The 20,242-nt window shown below is 54.7% G+C and overlaps 4 protein-coding genes across 5 annotated transcripts in view; 2 read left to right on the forward strand and 2 right to left on the reverse strand.

The window, feature by feature from the left end:
• Positions 1-20: 20 nt before the first annotated feature.
• Positions 21-7,291, reverse strand: MED12 (mediator complex subunit 12). Its single transcript, XM_044911603.1, has 17 exons — positions 7,057-7,291; positions 6,402-6,506; positions 6,004-6,195; positions 5,708-5,867; positions 4,994-5,175; positions 4,699-4,809; positions 4,322-4,576; positions 3,824-3,970; positions 3,329-3,428; positions 3,069-3,205; positions 2,720-2,851; positions 2,017-2,143; positions 1,339-1,568; positions 895-975; positions 599-769; positions 252-396; positions 21-85 (listed from the first exon to the last, which is right to left on the reverse strand). The coding sequence occupies exons 1-17, from the start codon at positions 7,153-7,155 to the stop codon at positions 21-23; spliced, it is 2,439 nt and encodes an 812-aa protein (XP_044767538.1). The 5' UTR covers positions 7,156-7,291.
• Positions 7,292-9,923: 2,632 nt separating this feature from the next.
• On the forward strand, positions 9,924-13,651 carry IL2RG (interleukin 2 receptor subunit gamma). The gene is made up of 8 exons (XM_021680433.2): positions 9,924-10,082; positions 10,306-10,459; positions 10,658-10,842; positions 11,072-11,211; positions 11,633-11,795; positions 12,352-12,448; positions 12,705-12,774; positions 13,126-13,651. Exons 1-8 carry the CDS (start codon positions 9,968-9,970, stop codon positions 13,324-13,326), a joined length of 1,125 nt encoding a protein of 374 aa, XP_021536108.1. The 5' UTR covers positions 9,924-9,967; the 3' UTR covers positions 13,327-13,651.
• A 1,183-nt stretch (positions 13,652-14,834) lies between these two features.
• CXHXorf65 (chromosome X CXorf65 homolog) lies at positions 14,835-16,732 on the forward strand. The gene is made up of 6 exons (XM_021680431.1): positions 14,835-14,859; positions 14,984-15,070; positions 15,273-15,407; positions 15,766-15,834; positions 16,295-16,401; positions 16,631-16,732. Exons 1-6 carry the CDS (start codon positions 14,835-14,837, stop codon positions 16,730-16,732), a joined length of 525 nt encoding a protein of 174 aa, XP_021536106.1.
• Positions 16,733-18,457: 1,725 nt separating this feature from the next.
• The window catches only part of FOXO4 (forkhead box O4), a 6,142-nt gene continuing 4,357 nt past the window's right edge, over positions 18,458-20,242 (reverse strand). For both annotated transcript variants that reach the window (XM_044911726.1, XM_021680421.1), the window contains 2 exons: positions 19,094-20,153; positions 18,458-18,737 (listed from right to left, as the gene is read on the reverse strand). In XM_044911726.1, the coding sequence (XP_044767661.1) occupies positions 18,730-18,737; positions 19,094-20,153 (1,068 nt within the window). In that variant the 3' untranslated portion in view covers positions 18,458-18,729. The remainder of the gene's footprint in view (positions 18,738-19,093; positions 20,154-20,242) is intronic.

Consider the following 20,242-nt stretch of genomic DNA (forward strand, 5'->3'; position numbering starts at 1 on the left):
GAGGGCGGGCAGTATGGGGCTTACTGTGAGGTACCTAAGAATGTCAGGTCTCCAGGATTCAGAGGCACAATAGGAGCAAGCTGGTCTGCAGAGGGGGGGAATGAGGGGGGAAGTTTCAAAAGGACTAGAGCTCTCAGGAGACTCCAAGAGACAGGACATGGGGACATGACTGGGGGTTCCCTGTGCTGGGGAAAGGGACACTGACTAGGGCACTCCTAGGGGGAGATCTGTTTCAGGAGCCTCAAACCCACCAGTTTCCGCTGTCCCCTTGCGGTTCAGAACCTTCAGGATATCCTTGGTAATTTTCTTGATGGCATGGCGGGCATCATCTCGCTGCTTCCCCACCCCAAACAGTACGACCAACCGCTGGTTGCACTCATGGCTGCATGACTCCTCCTGCATCCCAGCAGCACCATCAGACTCCGGCACGGGTCTCGCTCCCTCCTCTCAAAAGCATGCTCCATGCCCCTCAGCATCCCAGTGCTCAAGCCCTTCCCAGCGCGCCACACCCGCAAGAACAGCTCCAACCCCTCAGCACAGTCCTTGGACAGAAACCCCGGCTCAAAACCGAGGTCTCGAGGAGCTCGCGGAACAGTACCTGGGGGATGGGAAAGTGCGTGGCATACTGCACATGCCGCGGCTGGTCATAAAGAACCCCAAGGGTCCCTTCTATCTTCTCCTTGGGCGGGGGCTTCACCTCCTTCTCAACATCTGGCTTCTCGGGGGATGGACTGCCCTTCCCCTCACAGGGCATAGTAGGGGAGAACAACTGAGAAAAGGCGAAAGGCAGAACATTTAGAGGGTGAAAAGGGGGTCAGGGGCACAAAGAAATTCCCCAGAGGCATAACGGGAGGACCTCGGAAGCTGGATTCTTCCACACCGGGATCGACTTACTGAGAAATCAGGCTTCTCCATGTCCTCGAAGAGCACACTGGAACTAGGGTCAATGTCCATCGACTCCGAGAGCCCTGGGTCCTGAGGGCACAGAACATAAGCCAAGTGGCTTTAGCCCCAGGGAGCTGCTCCCCACCACCTGGAAAGGTCGAAGCTGGAGGGAGGAGACTGTGTTGGGCAAAGCACCGGATCTGGAATCGAGCTTTGACAGGTCACGTACCCGCCTCGCGCCTCATTCCCTTCAGCTTCAAAGTGGGGGATCGGAACACCTCACCCCACTGCGAGGAGCAAATGCCGACCACGGATGTGACAGGGCTGGGCCGGCCCTGGAACACCGAGCCAATACCATTCTCCTTATTAGGGAAGGGGTACCCAGAGGACTCTGCGAGCCAGGAAGATGGGGCTGTCCGAAGGAGGCAGCGAGGGCAAGACAAACCCGCTCACCTCCAGCTTGCTACTGCTGCTGCCCTCGGCCTCCTTGCGCTCTGAGTCATCAGTAGGGTCATCAAAAGGAGACGGAGGCCGGGGGCCAGGAGCTCCAAAGGCGAGGTCCCCCCGGGAGATGAGGGTGCAAGTGTACATGTTGTGGGAGAAAACATCGTGTCGAATCAGTTCACAGAAGAGCAGGACCAGATTAAAGAACTCCACTCGCTCACTCTCACTTCGGGGGTCCGCTGCATGGATGGAATGAGAAAAGAGGGCTTAGGGAGAGCACAAGACACGGGCAGCAAGGGAGGGAAGCACACCGGAGGCGCAGTGCTCCTAGAGTACCTGACGTAGGCAAGACGAGGAGCGACCCCCCCCCAAACAATTGCGGGACAAAGTGCGGTTGGTTCACCCCGCTCCTGCCCCACACACCGCCTTGGAAAGGAAGAGAGCATCCTTGCGGCTCTCTGTGTGTGGGAATGCTTCGGGCGTGAGGTCTTGTTTTTATTCTTCTCTTTATTCCTTTATTCTGCTCAACTGTAAGATCATCAGAGGCTAGAATTATACCCAAAACCCAGTCTGCATAAAGCCCAAGACAGAAAGAGACATCAGAAGGCCCTTCGCTATGCTTCCCAGCGACAGCAGCGGGTAACTGAGTCTAGGCGGAGGTAAGCGGAGGGTGGCAGGGGTTCGTACTCAGCATGGGAGCCTGGGTATCCAGAAACTGCAGGAGGACATCCTGGAAAATGGGAGCACTGGGAGCAGAAAGGGAGCCAGAGGCAATGGAACCCTTCTCATCTGCGGCTTCTGATTCTCCACAACGCTGTAAGACGAGAGAAGAAACCCTAACATCGGTTTTGTCCTGCTTCTTCACCTCTCCACACACAATGCTTGAACTGCCACCCGTTTCGCCTCCACCCCCAAGCTCTGCGCTTCCATCCCCGCTTTGACCTCCGTTTTCTTTTCTTTTTTTAAAAGAACTATTTTATTTATTTATTTGACACACAGAGAGAGAGCGCACAAGCAGGGGGAGCGGCAGGCAGAGGGAGAAGCAGGCCACCCACTGAGCAGGGAGCCTGACGCGGGGCCCGATCCCAGAACCCTGGGATCATGACCTGAGCCGAAGGCAGACGCTTATCGACTAAACCACCCAGGCGCCCCACTGACCTCCGTTTTCTTTACCACCTCCCAACTGAAGCCCTGCCTGCTTCCCTAACTCCAACGTCGATCTACTCCTTCCTACTGTTGCCTTAGGTCCTCAACTTTCCCTTTCGGTTCCGTACCCCTTCTGTATTCTCACAACTTGAACTTGGGTTCCGCTACTCAGCTCCATCTGTCTCCAGCCCCAGCTGCCACTGCCCCATCGGCCAACCGCGTTCTCTCATCTCTGCCCCCTGACCTCGGCCTCAATCTCGGCCTGTCTCTTCTCCAGCAGCTTGGCTACCACCATAGCACGATGCCGACCAGAACGCTTGCAGCTGACGGCCCATTCACACAGTAATGATACTACGGCGTCATCATCCGAGGAGATCTGGAGACCAAAGGAAGACGGGGTGAGCAGGGTAGTGTTGGGGATAAAGTACCGTGCTCCAATTTCTTCAAGACCGGGCCCCATCTTAAAACATCCCAGGCCCAGGAAGATCATCTCTTCACACATCCCCGGTGTCCGTGCCTTGCCATGCCTTCCCCTCAGGCATACTGTTGCTCTTGCCACGTGCTTTGCTCCTTCTCTTCCCCTTCTTGCTTACCTCGTGCCCGTCCTTGCTAGGGCCCAACCCAAAGATTCGGTTACAAAGGGAGTCGAGAGAGTTGCTGAAGTCAGAGCGCTCAAAACTGTGGCTGTCCAACACTTCCAAAGTATGGAGCACCCGTCCAATGGTGAAGCCTCGGGAGGAAAAGCGGTAAAGGGGACTTAACAAGAGGCCCAATGCATCCGGCTCTCAGGTCGCTAGGTCCTTACCATCCCTTCCTCGAACATCCTTCTTACTCTCTGTCCTCTGGCACCCACCTGCAGTGGCTTCCTGGCACTTATCGAAAGACCAGCGAACCTCAACCGCCTGTCCTCGCTCCTTGATCTGCTGCTCAATCTCACGCAACTTTGCACGGACCTGCAGTATGGGAAAAGGAGGGCTTTGATTAAGGATGCACCAAGGCGTATAGCAGGCCAGGGTCTAGGCACAAAGGACAGTACCAGACTCCAAGTCACTATTTCTTTTTTTTTTTTAAAGATTTTATTTACTTATTTGACAGAGAGAGAGAGAGAGAGGGAGAGAGCATGAGCCAGGGGGAGAGGCAGAGGGAGAGGGAGAAGCAGACTCCTTGCTGAGCAGGGTGCCCGGCGTGGGGCTCGATGAAGGAACCCTGGGATCATGACGTGAGCCAAAGACAGACGCGTAACCGACTGAGCCACCCAGGCGCCCCTCTAAGTCACTATTTCTGAAAGAGCAACTCAGCTTCCCATCTCAATCCAGAGGCCACCAGGCTGGCTCCTGGTGGGACTTACCTGCTGAGTAAAGGCACTGTTGCCCTCTGGCATGGGCAGGTTGGAGGGAGCAATAGGCAGGTGGTCAAGTGGTGAGCCAGTCTTAATGCGGCTATCGGTCAGCGAGTAGTGCCAAACCAGGGCACTAGGACAGCACAGGAGGATGGTCTGCCGGACAAGAAGAGCTAAGTCGGGCTCAGTTCCCACGGCTACCTCTCTAGAACCCCATTACAAGACCCCAGCTTGAGCTTTCTGGTCCAACGTTATTCTGAGTCCCTGATGTAGCACCTCTCCGTCTCTGAGCCCCTCCCCTCATCCCCTCTCCTAAAAGGCTCTGGGCCTACTATTCAGTCCTGGAAAGGAACTAACGTCCCAGGAACGAGAAGCAACAATCTCCAAGCGAGTACTCACAGTGCCTGCTCCCACCTCCCACTGAGAATCACCCCCATTCTCCAGGACGGGCATCCAGGTCTTCTCGGGATGCTTCTTAATGCTTCCTTGGGCCCACCCGGCACCTACCTGAAGGATACAGCTGAGGCCAAAAACCAGGGGCCGGTGCTGAGGGCACATCAGCAGGTCGCTAAAGGGTGTAGAGGGTGCGCTGCTGGTTGGGGGCTGAGGAGCAGGGGTGGCGGGCAGTGTGCTTGTCGACTGAGCGGACATAACGTGAGATGAGTGACTGCTCACGCCATCCAGTTGCAAGGCCAGTCTCCGGGTACAGAAGTAGGCAAGGCGGCGGGAGAGGTACGCAGACTGAACGAATTCCCCCGAGTACTGTGAAGACATGCCCATCAAAACCCCCAGTTCTCCCGGAGGGACAGGGCACTCACGTCTTATTCCTCCCCAGATCCTCCCTAGACAACCCCCCCCCACCCCCGCCAAATCCTAGGTCTTACTCGAAGCAGCAGGGGCAGCAGCAGTTTAAGCAATTCATCCTCTCCAGGGCGGATTTTCTCAAAACACTCAAGGACCCAGGTCAGGAACTCATGTCTGTCCAGCATTCCATCCTATGGGTCCAAGGAGCGGGAGGAGTATTAGTTTCCCCGGAGACTATTAATAAGGCAGATAAAGTAAATGGAAGGAGGAAGAGAACCGCAGCTGGAGCAAGCTAGCAGGCAGATTCTGTCCTGTCCTGGCAGAATATGAGGCCACGCTCCACCGAGGTGTCATGTGACATGCCCGTCTTCCTACCTGAAACATGAACATGGCCAGCTTCTCGTTGTAGTCCCACTGCCGGATTGCCACCTCTACGTCATGGGGCAAGGGCCCTATAGTGGACCCACAGCCCCCACTGCCTGCAGGCCCTGGCCGGTAGTACTCGGCCATCTTTTGCAGCTGCTCCCATAAGTATTTGGTGATGATCTGAGTCCATTCTAGGAGAAAGGTGGAGAGAGGGTTATTTCACACCGTCCCTCTGCTTAGAACATCTTCTGTCCCCGCCCCACGCCCACACCCCCAGTCACCATACTTCTAAATCCTATTCATCCTCTCAGGCTCTGGTCCAATGCCACCTGCTCAAAGCCTTCCCAGGTGTCCCCCAAAGAAAGTAATCCTTCTGTCCACTGAAGTCTCAGAAAACCTTTCACCTTCTCTTGAGACACACACACACACACACACGCATGCATACACATACTTTCTCTAATTATGTGATTCGTACATATGCCTTAGCATCCCTACCAGATTACAAGCATCCTAAGGGTGGGAATAAGGGACCAGTCCCCTTGACAGCCCAGTACATGCACACAGTAGATACTCAAGACACTCAACGTTTACCAACGGAGTGAATGCAAGACACATGCAGAAGCAAGGAATACAGACGAGGAAGGAGAATAAGTCCAAGGGTCTCTCTGTCATCACTCCTTGATGCGATCAGTGGTGGGACCCGTGGTATTAGGAGTTACTCACCCATGAAGGGGTCAATGACATGTCTCTTCTTCACCTTGGTCTCACTGATTGCTGCGTAGTAGGCACAGGTCATCTTAATGAGCCAGGCGGCCCGCATCACAGGCACTGTGTACTTGGCTAAGTACCCAAACACTTCTTCCTTTTTACTGAAAATGGGGACCTGGACGGACATCACAAATAATGAGACCTCTATCACCCCTACAAGCTGGCACCCACGTAGCTTAATCTGGGAATAGGAGAGTACTTCACACCCACGCTCCCCACCTTGGCCTGGAGACCAGGAACAAGCACCTCACCTTTTTGGCTAGTTGCGTGAGTGGCTTGGTGCCAGCCAGGTCAGTGAACCAGGTGTTAATGGCACTCTGGGATCGTGCAGTCACCAGCCAGAAGTTGTCCTTCTGGTTCACTTGGGGCTTTCTGCGACCAGTGTCAGGGAGGGTGTTACAACGTAACTTCTCTGCAATAATGCTGCTGAAGTTGGAACTGATCTGAGGGAAGGAAAGTACACCTCAGAAAGGGAAGAAGAGGCAGAGAGGTGGTCATGCCTCTGATCACTAATACCAATGTGGTAGCATTAGGTTATAAGGGAAAACTCAGCCATTCAGGTTGTCCCTTTAGGTCTTCCCAACCCAGGGCCTTTGCTCCTTCTCAGATTCTTCCAGGCTTTTCCTTCAGCCTGGCAGGGTTATCTCACCTTGGCAGGATTGAAGTTGACGTTCTTGGCACTGCCATGTTCATCCCCAGAGACAGCAGGCTGGTTATTGAAACCTTGTTTTACATTCAAGGCCGTCAGTTCATCCTGAGGCAGGAAAACGATATTTTAGCTTTTTTCCCCTCCCCTGGGGGTGGTGGTGGTGGTGGTGGGGGAGGAGGGCAGGAGAAGAGAAGGGAACAAACGGGGGGGGGGGGGGGGAGGGGGAGGATTTGGGGGAAGAAAAGTGGTTAATTTAAAGCTAGGCCCTTATATTCATTTGGACCCCACCCTCACCCCCACAGTCACTAAGATTTCCAATCAGCCAGCGCTCGCTCAACATCACTCTTCCTTGCAAGCTTGCAAGCAGCCGTAGCTCACCGAGCTGCCTCAGACAACTTTCTGAGGTGTGTGTGTGTGTGTGTGTGTGAGGAGGGGGGGCGCCTCCAGCGTAGCCCCTACATCATTCCCTATTCACACCCGGGAGCCCCCCCCCCCCCAGGCCCCCCCCCCGCACCCCAGCCCACTTTACTCTTACCCCTTTTGGGACTTTGGCTCCCACCAAACCGCCCCGCCCCCCCTCACCAAACCATCAATGCTTCCTCCTCTGCCGACCGCTTGCCTCAGGCCCCCTGGGAGCCCGGATTTTTGAACGCACCTCCTTCTGTTTGGGATCTTGAGGGTACACATCGGGAGGGCCCAGCCGCGGCCGCTTCAGGGGCCGGTGTTCGTAGCTCAAGATCCCGAAGGCCGCCATCTTGCCCAGCCCGTAGCGCCAGAGGCGCCAGCCGGGGCCGGCTGAGGGGGGGAGGGGGAGAGGGAACCGACAAGGGGGGCGGTGGTTCCGAGGACGGCAGCCGAGAGACAACAAGGGGCACGTTAGAAACTCTCGATCGTTGCCGGAAACTACCGAGGGGAACCGAGGGACGCCGGGAACCGTCGGACAATACCGACCGCAGCGGGGGCGGGGCCCAGCCCGGCGTGGGGCGGAGCTCCGCGGTCGCGGAGCTTTCGGGCCCGCGCGGCTGAAGATGGATTTCACTCCCCAAGTAGCTGCGAAACGTCCTCGAGCAGTCCGGTGTGCCGGGGGGGTGGGGGGTGGGGCGCGGGGGTACGTGGCCCCGCGAGGCGGGAGGCAGCCGCGAAGCCGAGCTCTAAGCTGAAACCGGGTCCCCAGTGCCTCTCTCGGTTCTCGGCCTGGAATCGGTGCTCAAGGGTATTTGCCTCGGTTAGGAACTCTGCCTTTCACCCTAAACCACTTCTTCCTTTCTGAGTTTCTGCATCTGAAAAATGGGTGTACTGTTACCTCCTTCAAAGGGCTGTTGTGAAGATTAGAAACTGTCTGCATAAGAAAGCACCTATTAAACCCCTGAAAGGCCAGCTCTAATCCCTCAAGGTCTTTATGGTCTGGCCCTGAGGTTCTTAACCTTTTATGATTCGCAGCCCCTTTAAGATGCTGATGGGCGCTATGGGCCTTCCCAGGAAAGTTACAGAGGGAAACGAAATGTTACATACTTTCCAGGGAAATTCTTAGAGCCCCTAAATGTCAACAGTGTATCCCCTAAGTATCTCATGAACTCCAGCTTGAGAAAGAGGCACCTACTGTGTCAGATGCTTTCCAGACATCATCTCCTTTAACCTGCAAACAGCCCCATGAGTTCGAGATGATAATTGTCTCCATTTTGTGGATGAGCAAGCTGATATTCAAAGAGTGAAAGTTCACTTGCCCGATGTCATTCAGGTACTGAGAAACAGAGCTGAGGTTAAGATTTTTTTTCTGGACTCTTGGGCCTTCCTGTGATGGCAGATTGCTCTTCAGAGAAAAGATGGAGTGCTATAATAAGAGTAACAGATAACAATAAATTAAAAAACTGATAAAATTAGCAAATAGCAAAAATAACACTAACAAAATGCTATTGAATCACAATGGGAAGACAAATTAATTCTGACTGGGGTGAGGAAAACATATCGGAGGAGGTAACATTTGAGCTAGCCCTAAGAAATTGTAACCCACAGAACATTGGGGTGGGTTAGAACGTAAGCACAGCGCCTGGCACATATTTAAGGCTCAATAAATGTTTGCTGAATAAACAATTTCTACAAAGTGTCTCCAATCAGCTCTGTGTTTGGGGGAAGACAAATCTGGCAATAAGATGACGAATGTAGGTTAGAGAGCCCGGGCCTTCAGAAAGGAAGGTCAGGGGCACCTGGGTGGCTCAGTCGGTTAAGCGTCTGCCTTCGGCTCAGGTCTTGATCTCAGGGTCCTGGGATCGGGCCCTGAGTTGGGCTCCCTGCTCAGCGGGGAGTCTTCTTCTCCCTCTGCCCATTCCCCCCTCCCCCCCTCCTGCCCACTCTTGCTCTCCCTCTCTCTCAAATAAATAAATAAAATATTTGAAAGAGAGGGAGAAAGAAAGAAAGAAAAAGAAAGTGAGGCCAGGGGACACCTGGGTGGCTCAGTCAGTTAAGCATCTGATTCTTGATTTTGGCTCAGGTCATGATCTCAGGGTCCTGAGATTGAGCCACGCGGGGGGCTCTGTGCCGGGGGTAGAGCCTGCTTAAAATTCTCTCTCCGCAGCCCCCATCTCTTAAAAAAAGAAAGAAAGAAAGAAGAAAAGAAAGTAAAGGAAGAAAAAGAAAGGGAGGCCAGTTAGTGGGTTCGAGGAATAATCATGACTAGAGGGAATGAAAGGCTGATTTAGCACAGTGGCTGTGCTCGTGGAAAGGAGGACACTGCTGAGAGAAACACCACAGACGTAGAGCTGATTGGATTCTCAGGAATGAGAGAGAGGGAGGAATTGATGATGACTTTGAGGTTTCAAGTTTGGGTGACTGAGAGGGTGGTGATACATTAACTGAGATAGGGAACACAGGAAGAGAAGCAGATTTAGGGGAAGACGAGGAGTTTGAAGCCAGTATTGTTGTTCCTCCATTTCCAGAATCTACTTCTAAGTCAGACCTACTAACCAGTCTCAACAGGGACCCAGCTCAGGCAGCAGCTAAGGGTGGATGGATATTCTGGTTTGGATTAGGTCAGAAGGAAGACAGCTATATGTGTGCCCACAGGCGTCAAGACTGTACTTTCCACCCAAGAGAGTAGGGCTTTGACAGAGGTTTCAGGGTGACTGAGCCCAGGAAGGAGCATAGCGCAGGATGGGGAGGGAGGTCCAGACCCTCCACTCCACAGGATAAAATGACTTAGATGAGAAGGTGGGTGGTTGGGAGTGGTGGTGGTGGTGGTGGTGGTGGCAGCAGCGAACAGACCCTTCCCAGGATCCGAGTGGCCTGAAGATTCTTGAGTCTGTGACAGTATCGTGTGCCCAGCCTCGGTCTCCACTTAACAGCACTTTACCGTGGTGGTAATACACCTACAGATTAGATTAACACTTAATCTCCCGGAGGATTTAGCCTGTGTCATAGCACACATTTGCCACACCCTCTGTAAAGCCCTGGCTTCGAAGGTTCTTTCCACCGGAAGCTATGACAGAAGGAAATGTGTGGGTGGGGAGGGGTAATGGGTGAGGGGCCCAGGTTCCTGACAGTCTACACCCAGGGAACGAAGAGCAAGCGCCATGTTGAAGCCACCATTGCCACTCAGATCCCTCTTATTCCTGCAGCTGCCTCTGCTGGGGGTGGGGCTGAACTTGACGGGCCCCATGCCCAATGGGAATGAAGACATCGCAGCTGGTGGGAAACGTGGGACTGAAGGGGGTTGGTGAGAGGGGAGCCTGTGGGAAGGGGCCGTACAGAAATCTCGAACATGCCACGGGGCATAAGAAGGATGCGGGCAGAACTGAAGAGTACTGTGGAGAAGGGAAAGGGGAAGGGTTCTCTGCCCCTTGCCGCTGCTTCTTCTGACCATCATTTCTGGTCTTCCCCTCCCTCCCCCTTCGTCTTCTCTCCAACCTAGATTTCTTCCTGACCGCTACACCCCCTGGGACCCTCAGCGTTTCCACCCTGCCCCTCCCAGAGGTCCAGTGTTTTGTGTTCAATGTTGAGTACATGAATTGCACTTGGAACAGCAGCTCTGAGCCCCAGCCCACCAACCTGACTCTGCACTACTGGTATGAAAAAGGAAGAGGGGACAGCACAAGGGAGTAAGAGGGGGGTGGGCTGGACCAAGAAAGAGGGTAAGCCAGCGTCCGAGCCTCCCCACCATTTTCTCATGGGGTAAGTCAGTTCAGAGGAGATGGGGCTGGGCTGTGGTATCCAGAGTACCCAAGTTTATGCCACCGTTCTTCTTCCTCCCAACCCTTCTCCAGGTACAAGAAGTCCAATGATGATAAAGTCCAGGAGTGTGGCCACTATCTATTCTCCGGAGAGACCACTGCGGGCTGTTGGCTGCAAAAGGAGGAGATCCATCTCTACGAAACATTTGTTGTCCAGCTCCAGGACCCACGGGAGCCCAGGAGGCAGTCCATACAGATGCTAAAACTGCAGAATCTGGGTAATTTGGAAAGGGCGCCAAGAATCCTGGAATATATTGTGGGGCACTGGAGTATAGGGAGTGGTGTTCTTTCACCTTGAGGGTACTTAGGCAGGAAGGAGGAGGTGAGGGATCGGGATCGGGATCAGGAGGGGCGGAGGGATTAGGGGCGCTACCTTCAGGATCCTAACTCATCTAGGCCAGGGCAATGACCACACACACACACACACACAAACACACATATCTCCAGTGATCCCCTGGGCTCCGGAGAACCTGACCCTTCACAACCTGAGCGAATCGCAGCTAGAACTGAGCTGGAGCAACAGACACTTGGACCACTGTTTGGAGCACCTTGTGCAGTACCGGAGTGACTGGGACCGCAGCTGGACTGTGAGTGACCGGGGTCATGAATGTAGCAGCTCTAAGGCCAAGCAAATGGGGATAGACGATTCAGTCAGCCAAGTAGGAGGGCCTGATCTCAAGCTCCTGTTCTCTGCCTCCTGGTTCCTCTGCTCTGTCTCTCCCCTCGTCCAGCTCCTTTGCCTATAATGACCAGTGGACTTTCCATTAACGTTTCCCTACCCGTACTCTTCCCAATACCTGATAGGCAAGTAAACAAAAGGGAGCCTTCCAGGGGATCTGGCGAGGAGGCATTAGATTCTAGTCGGTGAAGGGAGCAGGGTGGCTTGAGTAGTCAAGAGAGGAGGGAAGAGCTGGGAAGGACTGGATGATGTGGGGGGGAGGGGCCGCGGTTTTAATTCTCCCTTCTTTTTTAGACACCCATCTCTCCCTCACTCTCTTTCTCCCCAAGGAACAATCAGTGGACCACCGAAATAGCTTCTCTCTGCCTAGCGTGGATGGGCAGAAACTCTACACATTCCGTGTCCGGAGCCGCTATAACCCACTCTGTGGAAGCGCTCAGCGCTGGAGTGAATGGAGCCGCCCTATCCACTGGGGCAGCAATACTTCCAAGGGTAAAATGGGCCTAAGGCCTCACCGTGACCCATGAGCCCGGCACCCCAACCCTTTCGAGCATCACTCTCTTTTGCTCTCTCGACCCCTAAGCCCCCCAAACTTGGTGGCCCATCTCCCCTCACTGTTCAACCTCAACCCCCAGGTTGCAGGGCTTTTCTGTGTAGGGTTGGCTCAGTATGTTGTTAGAGTGGGGGGGGTGGTCGAGAAGGAGGCGGAGGGGAGATAGAATGTTTAAGATTCCCCTACAGCATTTCCGGAAAGACTGCATGGCAAAGATAGCTTTGGAAGCAGACCGATGTCGGGTTTTAAACCTGGCTCTGCTGCTTACTCTCCCCCTCTTTGACCTCGGGCACATCGCTAACCTCTTTGATTCTGTTTCCTCATCTGTAAGATGGAGATAATGATTGTCCCCCCCACCCCCCCCACCCCCGCCACTCTCAGGAGTTGTGAGGATTAAGGGTATGGGAAGTGTCTAGCACAGAGCCTGGCACCAAAGTTGGGGCACTACACATGTTAGGTCACTTTCTCTTTCTTCTTCTTTTTTTTTTTTTGTAGAGAATCCTTTGTTGTTTGCTTTGGAAGCTGTGCTTATCCCCCTTGGCTCCATGGGATTGATTATTACCCTTATCTGTGTGTACTGCTGCCTGGAACGGTGAGATTTCAGATATCCCAGGAAAACGAGGTGGGGTGGCTGGGAAGAAATAGTAGAGGAGGATTATCACAGGGTCTCCAGGAGTAGAGAGAGGGACAGCAAGGAACGAGGGATCACTCAAGGGGGGCATGGTGACGGAAGGAAGCTGCAGGCACACAGACCGCAGAATCCCTTCATTCCATCTGGGAGAACTGGGAGAAGGGTACTGGACGAGCGTAACCTACATGCTCCTGCTCCCTCTTTCTCCTCTGTTCAGGATGTTGCCCCGCATTCCTACCCTCAAGAACCTCGAGGATCTGGTCACCGAATACCACGGGAACTTTTCGGTGAGAACATTGTCACAGGCAGACTGCAGTTTGTCGACCACCGACTGCCTCTGCCCGAAAGTCAGACAGAGTATGGGGGCCAGAGGGGAGGGGAGGGGGCCTGCACTAACTGTCAGGATGTGGCTGGCCAGTGGGAGGTTGGGCTAGATGGGAGAGCGACACACCAAAGAACTGATTATATAGATCGGGTGGGGCAGATGGCAACAGCGGTATGGGGGGGCCCCGGGAGTCTGTGTGTCCCTTCTGTAATCACAGGCGTTGCAGACCTTGTAAGAGCTCCCTTCGTACAGAGCCCGGGTCTTTTACTCCCTGAGCCTAATTGACCCCTGACCTGGAGATATCTGTCTTTAGGCCTGGAGCGGAGTGTCCAAGGGCCTGGCCGAGAGTTTGCAGCCAGACTACAGTGAATGGCTCTGCTACGTCAGTGAGATTCCCCCCAAAGGAGGGGCTCCAGGGGAGGGGCCTGGGGGCTCCCCCTGCAGCCAGCATAGCCCCTACTGGGCTCCCCCATGCTACACGCTGAAACCTGAAACTGGAGCCCCGATACCCTGACAGAACCCCAGAGCCCTGTAGTCCTAAATTGTACTAACTTCCCCTCTAACCAGCCTGGGTCCCATGCTCACCTCGCCCCCCTGTGGCTGATTCTGAATTTTATGCCCCCTATAACTTCCCCCCCCCCCCCCACCCCCCCCCCCATTCAATATCTCCTATCGTCTGATTGCCCCTTTGCCCTGAGCACGCGGCTCATCTTCCCAGATCCAGCCCCTCCTCCTCCTTGCAGGATTATTTCTCCCGCAGTTCCTCCGTCCTTCCCTCCCTCCTTCCATCTACCCTTCAATTATGCTCCAAGCAATGAGAAATAAAGCTTCTGTTGATGATCGTCAAGAATGTCTGTTGTTGGGGAGGGGAGCAAGGGAAATGTGGGGTGCAAGGAGGGTGCGAGGCATGGTGCTGACAGGAGGAAAAAGGAGTAGTAGACTCATGATGTGCAAGGAGTAGTACCACAAATTAACTAAAGATGAGCAGCGTTCGAGAAATTTGGCTTTTCTCTAGGTGTCCTGCACTCCTACCAGCATGCATTTTATTTTATTTATTTTTTTAAAGATTTTATTTATTTATTTGACAGAGAGATAGAGAGAGCCAGAGAGCACAAGCAGGGGGAATGGCAGAGGGAGAGGGAAAAGCAGGCTCCCCACTGAGCAGGGAGCCCGACGCAGGGCTCGATCCCAGGCCCCCGGAATCGGGACCCAGCCGAGGGCAGACCCCCAACTGACTGAGCTACCCACGTGCCCCTTATTTTATTTTTAAAAGGATTTTATTTATTTATTGGGCGGGGAGGAGCAGAGGGAGAGGACAAGCAGACTCTGCACTGAACGTGGAGGAGCCCGATGTGCGGGCATCGATCCCAGGACCCTGAGATCATGACCTGAGCTGAAACCAAGAGCCACAGCCTTAACCCACTGAGCCACCCAGGCACCCCGCAGGATGCATTTTCGAATTAGATTTACCGTGTTGCCCCCCTCCCCAGCAAATCTTTTTTTTTTTTTAAGATTTTATTTATTTATTTGAGAGAGAGAATGAGAGAGAGCACATAAGAGTGGGGAGGGTCAGAGGGAGAAGCAGACTCCCCGCCGAGCAGGGAGCCCGATGCGGGACTCGATCCAGGGACTCCAGGATCATGACCTGAGCCGAAGGCAGTCGCTTAACCAACTGAGCCACCCAGGCGCCCGTCCCCAGCAAATCTTTCACAGACCCCACCTGGGTTCTTCTCTCCTTATCCTTACTCCACCTTCTGCTACATATACCACTTCTGACCTCATAATCCCTCAACTTCAGCCTCAGGCCCCACCCCTAGGGATGCTGGCTATCCACCACTGCCAGTGGCTCTCTCCTGTCTGCCCTGTCTGGGCCTCTTCAGCCTATGCGATCCACCGCCCTCTCCAGCCCCCCAACCCTATGGGCCCCTTGACCCCCCCCCCCACCTCCCAGGACCTCTAGAACATTCTCCTTCCGAATGACTCATCAGGCCTCCATCTGAAGAGTGAGAAGATCTTGAGAGCATGTTCATTTTCATCAAACATGGAGGTGAGGGGCATTACAGAGCTGGAGTCTGTATGTAGGGCTGGGGAGGTTTGAGGGCAGTGGGGGGGCGGTCACAGGGATGGTATACCTAGAGAAGGGCCACATGCTCCATCCCATGTCTTCTCAGATAATCAGCAGTTTCTGGTCAATACCAATTGCTCTGTCCTTCTGTTGCTGCATTATACCCGCAATAAAGTAGGGTTGCCTAAAACAGGTGAGGAGTTGGGGGCAGGGGACTAAAGGCCAAGGGTTAGAAGTCCGCGGGGTCATTTCCAGCCTCCAAGCCCTCCGACGGGCAAGAAGAGAGCTCTTTGAATCCAACAGCTTCCTCCAATCCCTTCAGGATAGGATCACTGCCCTTTTTGCTCCCACTCCCTTTCCTTAGCTGCCCCAATAACCCTGTGGCCTCCCTCCAGACACCATCGATTTGTGTGATGAAACGGGGACAATGAAGTTGCTTTTCCTGACGAGGACCCCTGGAGACTATGCCAGCAAATTCCTTACTGCTCGAAACACCTACTATATTTGTAAGGTGGAGTATGGAGCACCAGGTAGAGGCTTGGGAGCATTCCTGAAAGATAGGGCAGGGCCCTCAAACTGAACTGTGAACCTTGTCCAAAATGGACTGTGAACCTTGTCCAAAATGGACTGTGAACCTTGACCCTCAACCAGGTCCAAACTGACCATCTCCAGTCAGCCTAAGAAAGAGCACTGCCTCTACAACAATAGGGTAGGTTTATGCATATTATGCGCCCCCCCCCCCCCCCGAGCCTAGGGTTGGACCTGAGGGGGAAGAAATCAGGTATATCAGCTCACAGTAGCATCGAGTGTTAGGTTCCTGAAATCTTGGGCTTTGGAAGGGGGGGGACGGGGTGACAGAGGCTGGAGAGCACACTGCTGTGTTCACAGGAACCCGACTGGAGAATGCCTACAGAGCTTTTGTGCCTCTCCTGAAGAATCCAGAACCTGAGCTAATTGGTAAGGAGCACGATGGAGGAAGGAGGAACGTGGAGAGGACCGTACACAGCCGGGTGATAGAGTACATTCTCTATATGGAGTGTGAATTGTGTAATGAGGCAGGATCCTAGGAAAAGGGGACTACGGCCTAGGTCCACTTTAGGATGGGTGTTTCGCTCAAACCGGCTGGAGTAGTGTGTGTCACTCACCCCTACTCCTCACCCCCATTTCTCAGGCACTGTCTTGATATAATCTCCCTATCACCACCCATCGTTTCCATCTTTCCCTTCATCCTTTTCTCTTAGAGTCTCAGTGTCCCAATTCCCACCGAAAAGAGCAAAATTTAGGCACCTTCAGATCACTCCTCAGCCTACCTTTGAGCCCAGTTATTCCAAGTGATCACTGGAATGATGGGAGGGATGAGGTGGGTAGGTAAGGTCTCTAGTCCTCAGAGGTGGGGGTGCCTTTTCCTGGTTCTCAGACACCTTGCGCATACAATGTGACCTCCTGGAGAGGAACCGAATGAAATCGCTTAGAAGCCAAGAAGCCAAGAAAGTCAGTCCAACTGACTCCTCCGTGAACCTCCCAGTAAGACTCCCCGAATGTAGTCTGTCCCTGCACCCCGCCCTTCCCTACCAGCCAACCCAAGGCTCCTGCACCCTGCCCCCCCCACCCCTGGGATGAATTTCCTTTCCAAATCCAACATCCATGCCCAAGACCTGCCTCCAACCTCTCTTGGCCTGCCACGGGCCCTAGTTTGTAGAAAGCTTCCCTGCAGGGGCCTCTTGATCTACTTATGGATTCTTTCCTTTTCCAGTCCAAATCAACGGGAAGATTGGATGAAGAGGGGTCCCTTCGCAGGGGTCCGATCTTTAGGACCAGAGCGGACTTTTTCAGTAGAAGGGATAAACATCGCTAACTAAATAAAGTGCCCAAGTGAGAGCAGTAATACGAGGTATGAAATTACTGGACTTCAACATGAGGTCCCTTCTTCAAGAAAGATTCCTTCTCCCAATATCTGCACCAAGGCTTAAGTGTGCCCCAGGCATCGTGGAGGCTCTGAGGGTGGGTAGGAGTGGCAGGAGAGGGCTGGGGTGAGCACATGGGTGGGAGTGAGGCAAGACTGTGAAGTCTGCTACAATGAGCCTTTGAGGGACAGAGTAGGGGGTGGGGTCTTATCCAACCAGACTACCTCCCCTTGAGAGGCCTATCACAGCCCGCCCACTACTGCTGGGGTTCCGTGAGGGATTGGCAGCTTCCCTCCCCCCACCGCGATGATCCACCAACTCCCCCTGCTGAAATTCCCCCAGCCCCCCACCTCTCCTCCGCTTCTGAGTAGTCCCTCCCGCCAGTCCTCTGCCTCCCCCGCCCCCCGCCTTATCTGAGGGGAGCAGCAAGGCAGCAGAAACCAGAGCTGGTTATAGGCATTTATTGAATTTATTCATTTATTGATTTGACACACTTCCCCACTCCAATCTAGCACATGATACAATCTGGGTAGGCCAGGCGCTGACACAGGAAATGATGGGAACCCACAGCAGGGGCGGGGGAGGGGACAATGCAAAGGGGACTGGGGGAGGGGCTGCTTTGGGGGCTGGGGTGGGGAAGGAGCCCCAGATGGCCACCCTGGCAGGTGCTAGTAAACCTGATCCACATTCCCCTCCATCCCCGCTCATTTCCCAGACCCTTGGCCAAGCTCCCCAGCTCCCCCTTCCCTGTTCCACCCCTCCCCCCTGCTTGCCACCACACACACTTCCACATAACCCCTGTAGTCAGGCAAGGGGAAGAAGGGCAGGGACAGCTGTCAGGGGCCTGGAACAGGGAGGTCTCTGTGCCTAACTTTACCACCCTAAATCCTTCCCTCCTCTTCTCCCCCACCCCCTCCCACCCCTTTGCAGGCCACAGACTAATTCCAGGCCTTCAGTGCACTCTCCCACCATAGCGCTAACCCGCAGTGGGTCATGCGAGAGCGCGGCCGCACCCCCAACAGCACACACTCCCAGACACAAGGTGAACCAGGGGGCCTGGCTTAGCTTTTTCCGTGGGGCAACTCTAAGCTAGGTCCGCGCAGACCTTGTTCCAGACATCTCCACAGCAGAGCTTTCCCCCTTGCTCAGTACAGCTCTCCACTGCTGCTCCCCTGGCCCCTGCTCTCTGGTGGCCTGGAGCTCTCTCTCTCCCCCCCCCCCACTTCCCATGTTTCCCCAAGTAATGTCTGTAGTGTTTGCATCATGTCACTATGACAAAGCCTTCAGAAAGAAAAAAAAAAAAAGCACTCTCCCCATCACTAGCACCTTGCCACTGTTAAAAATCTCTGTATTTGTGTTTATATTTCTTTAAAAGTTTATAAAAAGCCTTTCTGTTATCTGCAGCCTTCCAAGGGTGATTTGGCCTGGTGAGCCCCTCCAGTGCTCAGACCCTGGCCCTTCCAGGTCCCTACTACCCCACCCTACCCACCCCACCCCACTGACCTAGGGGGCCACTGCATAAAAATCCCAGGCTCAAGCTAGCCCGGACCAGCTCAGGTAAGACTACAAAAGATCCTGCTCCCAAAGGCAGGGGTAAGGCCACTGGTGACTTCACATTTCCAACAGTATTGCCCACCCCTGCTCTGAAACCCAGGGGGCGGGAATGGAGGGAGCCAAGGATGGCTCCCAAGAGGGGGCCTCACCCCCTAATTGGCACAGTGAGAAGAAACCCTTTCCCTTTCCCCCCACCCCTTTCCCTCCCTCCCTCCACAGTTCCCAGATGGGGCAGCTTTATCTTTAGAATTTCTTCAACGCCCCCGTGTCTGCAGACCCCACCCTAGCTCTAAAGCAGGGTCCCGAATTCCCAGGGAGGGGTCAAGGGTAAAGAGTGGATATGGGCACGCCTGGCTCCACCGCTGAAGCAGGGGACAAAGCTTCCAGCCGTGGCTCAGGGATCTGTGGGAAGAAGAAATGGAAGACAAAGAGGCTCATCTGGGGCATGACAACTTTCCACCATTAAGGTCCACGCCCCCCCCCAAAAAAACCCACAAAAAACAGAGACAGCCCTTCCCCCTACCTCGCCTGTGCTGCTGCTGCTAGGGGCGGGCATTGCTGAGGGGCCTGGAGGTCCCATGGGGAGCTATGCCCCTCTAATACGACGCCCTCTCCCCCATTCCCCAGGGGCTCCAGCCACCACCCCCTCCCCAGCCGCCAGTTCTAAAGCTCCCTCTTGCTCAGATCATGGCACTAGCTGGGCACCTAGGAGTGGCTGTAGGTTGTGAGATGCTACCGTGGATGAAGAGGTGTCTTACCTGGCTCGAAGTTGAAGTCCAGTCCCTCGCCCCCATCCATGAGGTCGCTGATGATGTTATCCACGTCACACTCCAGGTTCTCCATATACATGTCAAGATCCAGATCCTGAGGCATTCGGTCTTGGCTTGCAGCTTCAGTACCAGGTGTGAGCACAGGAGCCCCCAGGGGCTTGGGGATGGGAGCCCCTGCCATGACCGGAGGTGGTGCTATCATAGAAAGGGTGGGGACCAGACTGCTGGGGCCTGGGACCTCTAGCGGCTTGGGACAGAGGCCGACTCCTGTGGCTGGCTTGCTGGAGGAAGGTAGCCCCCCCAGCAACAGAAGTGTCGGAGCCTGGGACAGAATGGGGTCTACCTGGGTCATGAGCACATCGGCAGGGGGTGGTGGCGTATCAGAGGTGAGCAGGGCCTCCAGAGACTGGGGGCTTGCGAAGCACCCTTCTCCTGCTGCCAGGGACCCCTCTGCTGAGCTGAAGAGGGAGGTGCTGTAGGTGTGTAAGGGACCCGGGACCCCAGGATGCTGCAAAGAGAAGCCAGAGAGACTACTCCGAGAGAGCAGGGAATGGGACGAGGTGAGATTGAGCCCATCTAACAGCTCGAGATCTTCGTTTAGGGTGGGAGGGACACCCCCTGCGTAGCTGCTGACTGAGGCTGGCATCTCCTCCTCGGCCAGCACCTCAGACTCTGCCCTCATGGGGGAGTGCCGAGTGCTGATGGTGCTGGCATTGGAACTGCTTCGTGGACGGAACGTGGTCCACACATCGGCCTCTTCGCGGTTTCGCGAGCAAGGGCTGCCTGGCCACTTGGGAAAGTGGCCGACCGGGCTCGCTGGAGTGGCGCCTTCGGGTGGAGCCGGCAGCACGGCAGGTTTCTTCTTGGGGGCCTTGCTGCGGCCCCGGAGCAGCTTGCTGCTGCTATCCATGGAGGCTGCCCGGCGGCGGGGAGCCTTGCCACTCTTGCCTCCTTCAGGATTCAGCATCCACCAAGAGCTCTTGCCGGTAGCCTCGTTGTGAACCTTGATGAACTTGCTGTGCAGGGACAGGTTGTGGCGGATGGAGTTCTGGAGGGGGCAGAGGCAGTGGGAAAGGGGCATGAGCTGTGTGCAGGGGAGGCCAGTGGCCAGCAGCCGCGCCTCGAAGGACGCTGGGA

The sequence above is a fragment of the Neomonachus schauinslandi genome, chromosome X (genome assembly GCF_002201575.2).
Source record: "Neomonachus schauinslandi chromosome X, ASM220157v2, whole genome shotgun sequence".
Taxonomy (NCBI): Eukaryota; Metazoa; Chordata; class Mammalia; order Carnivora; family Phocidae; genus Neomonachus; species Neomonachus schauinslandi.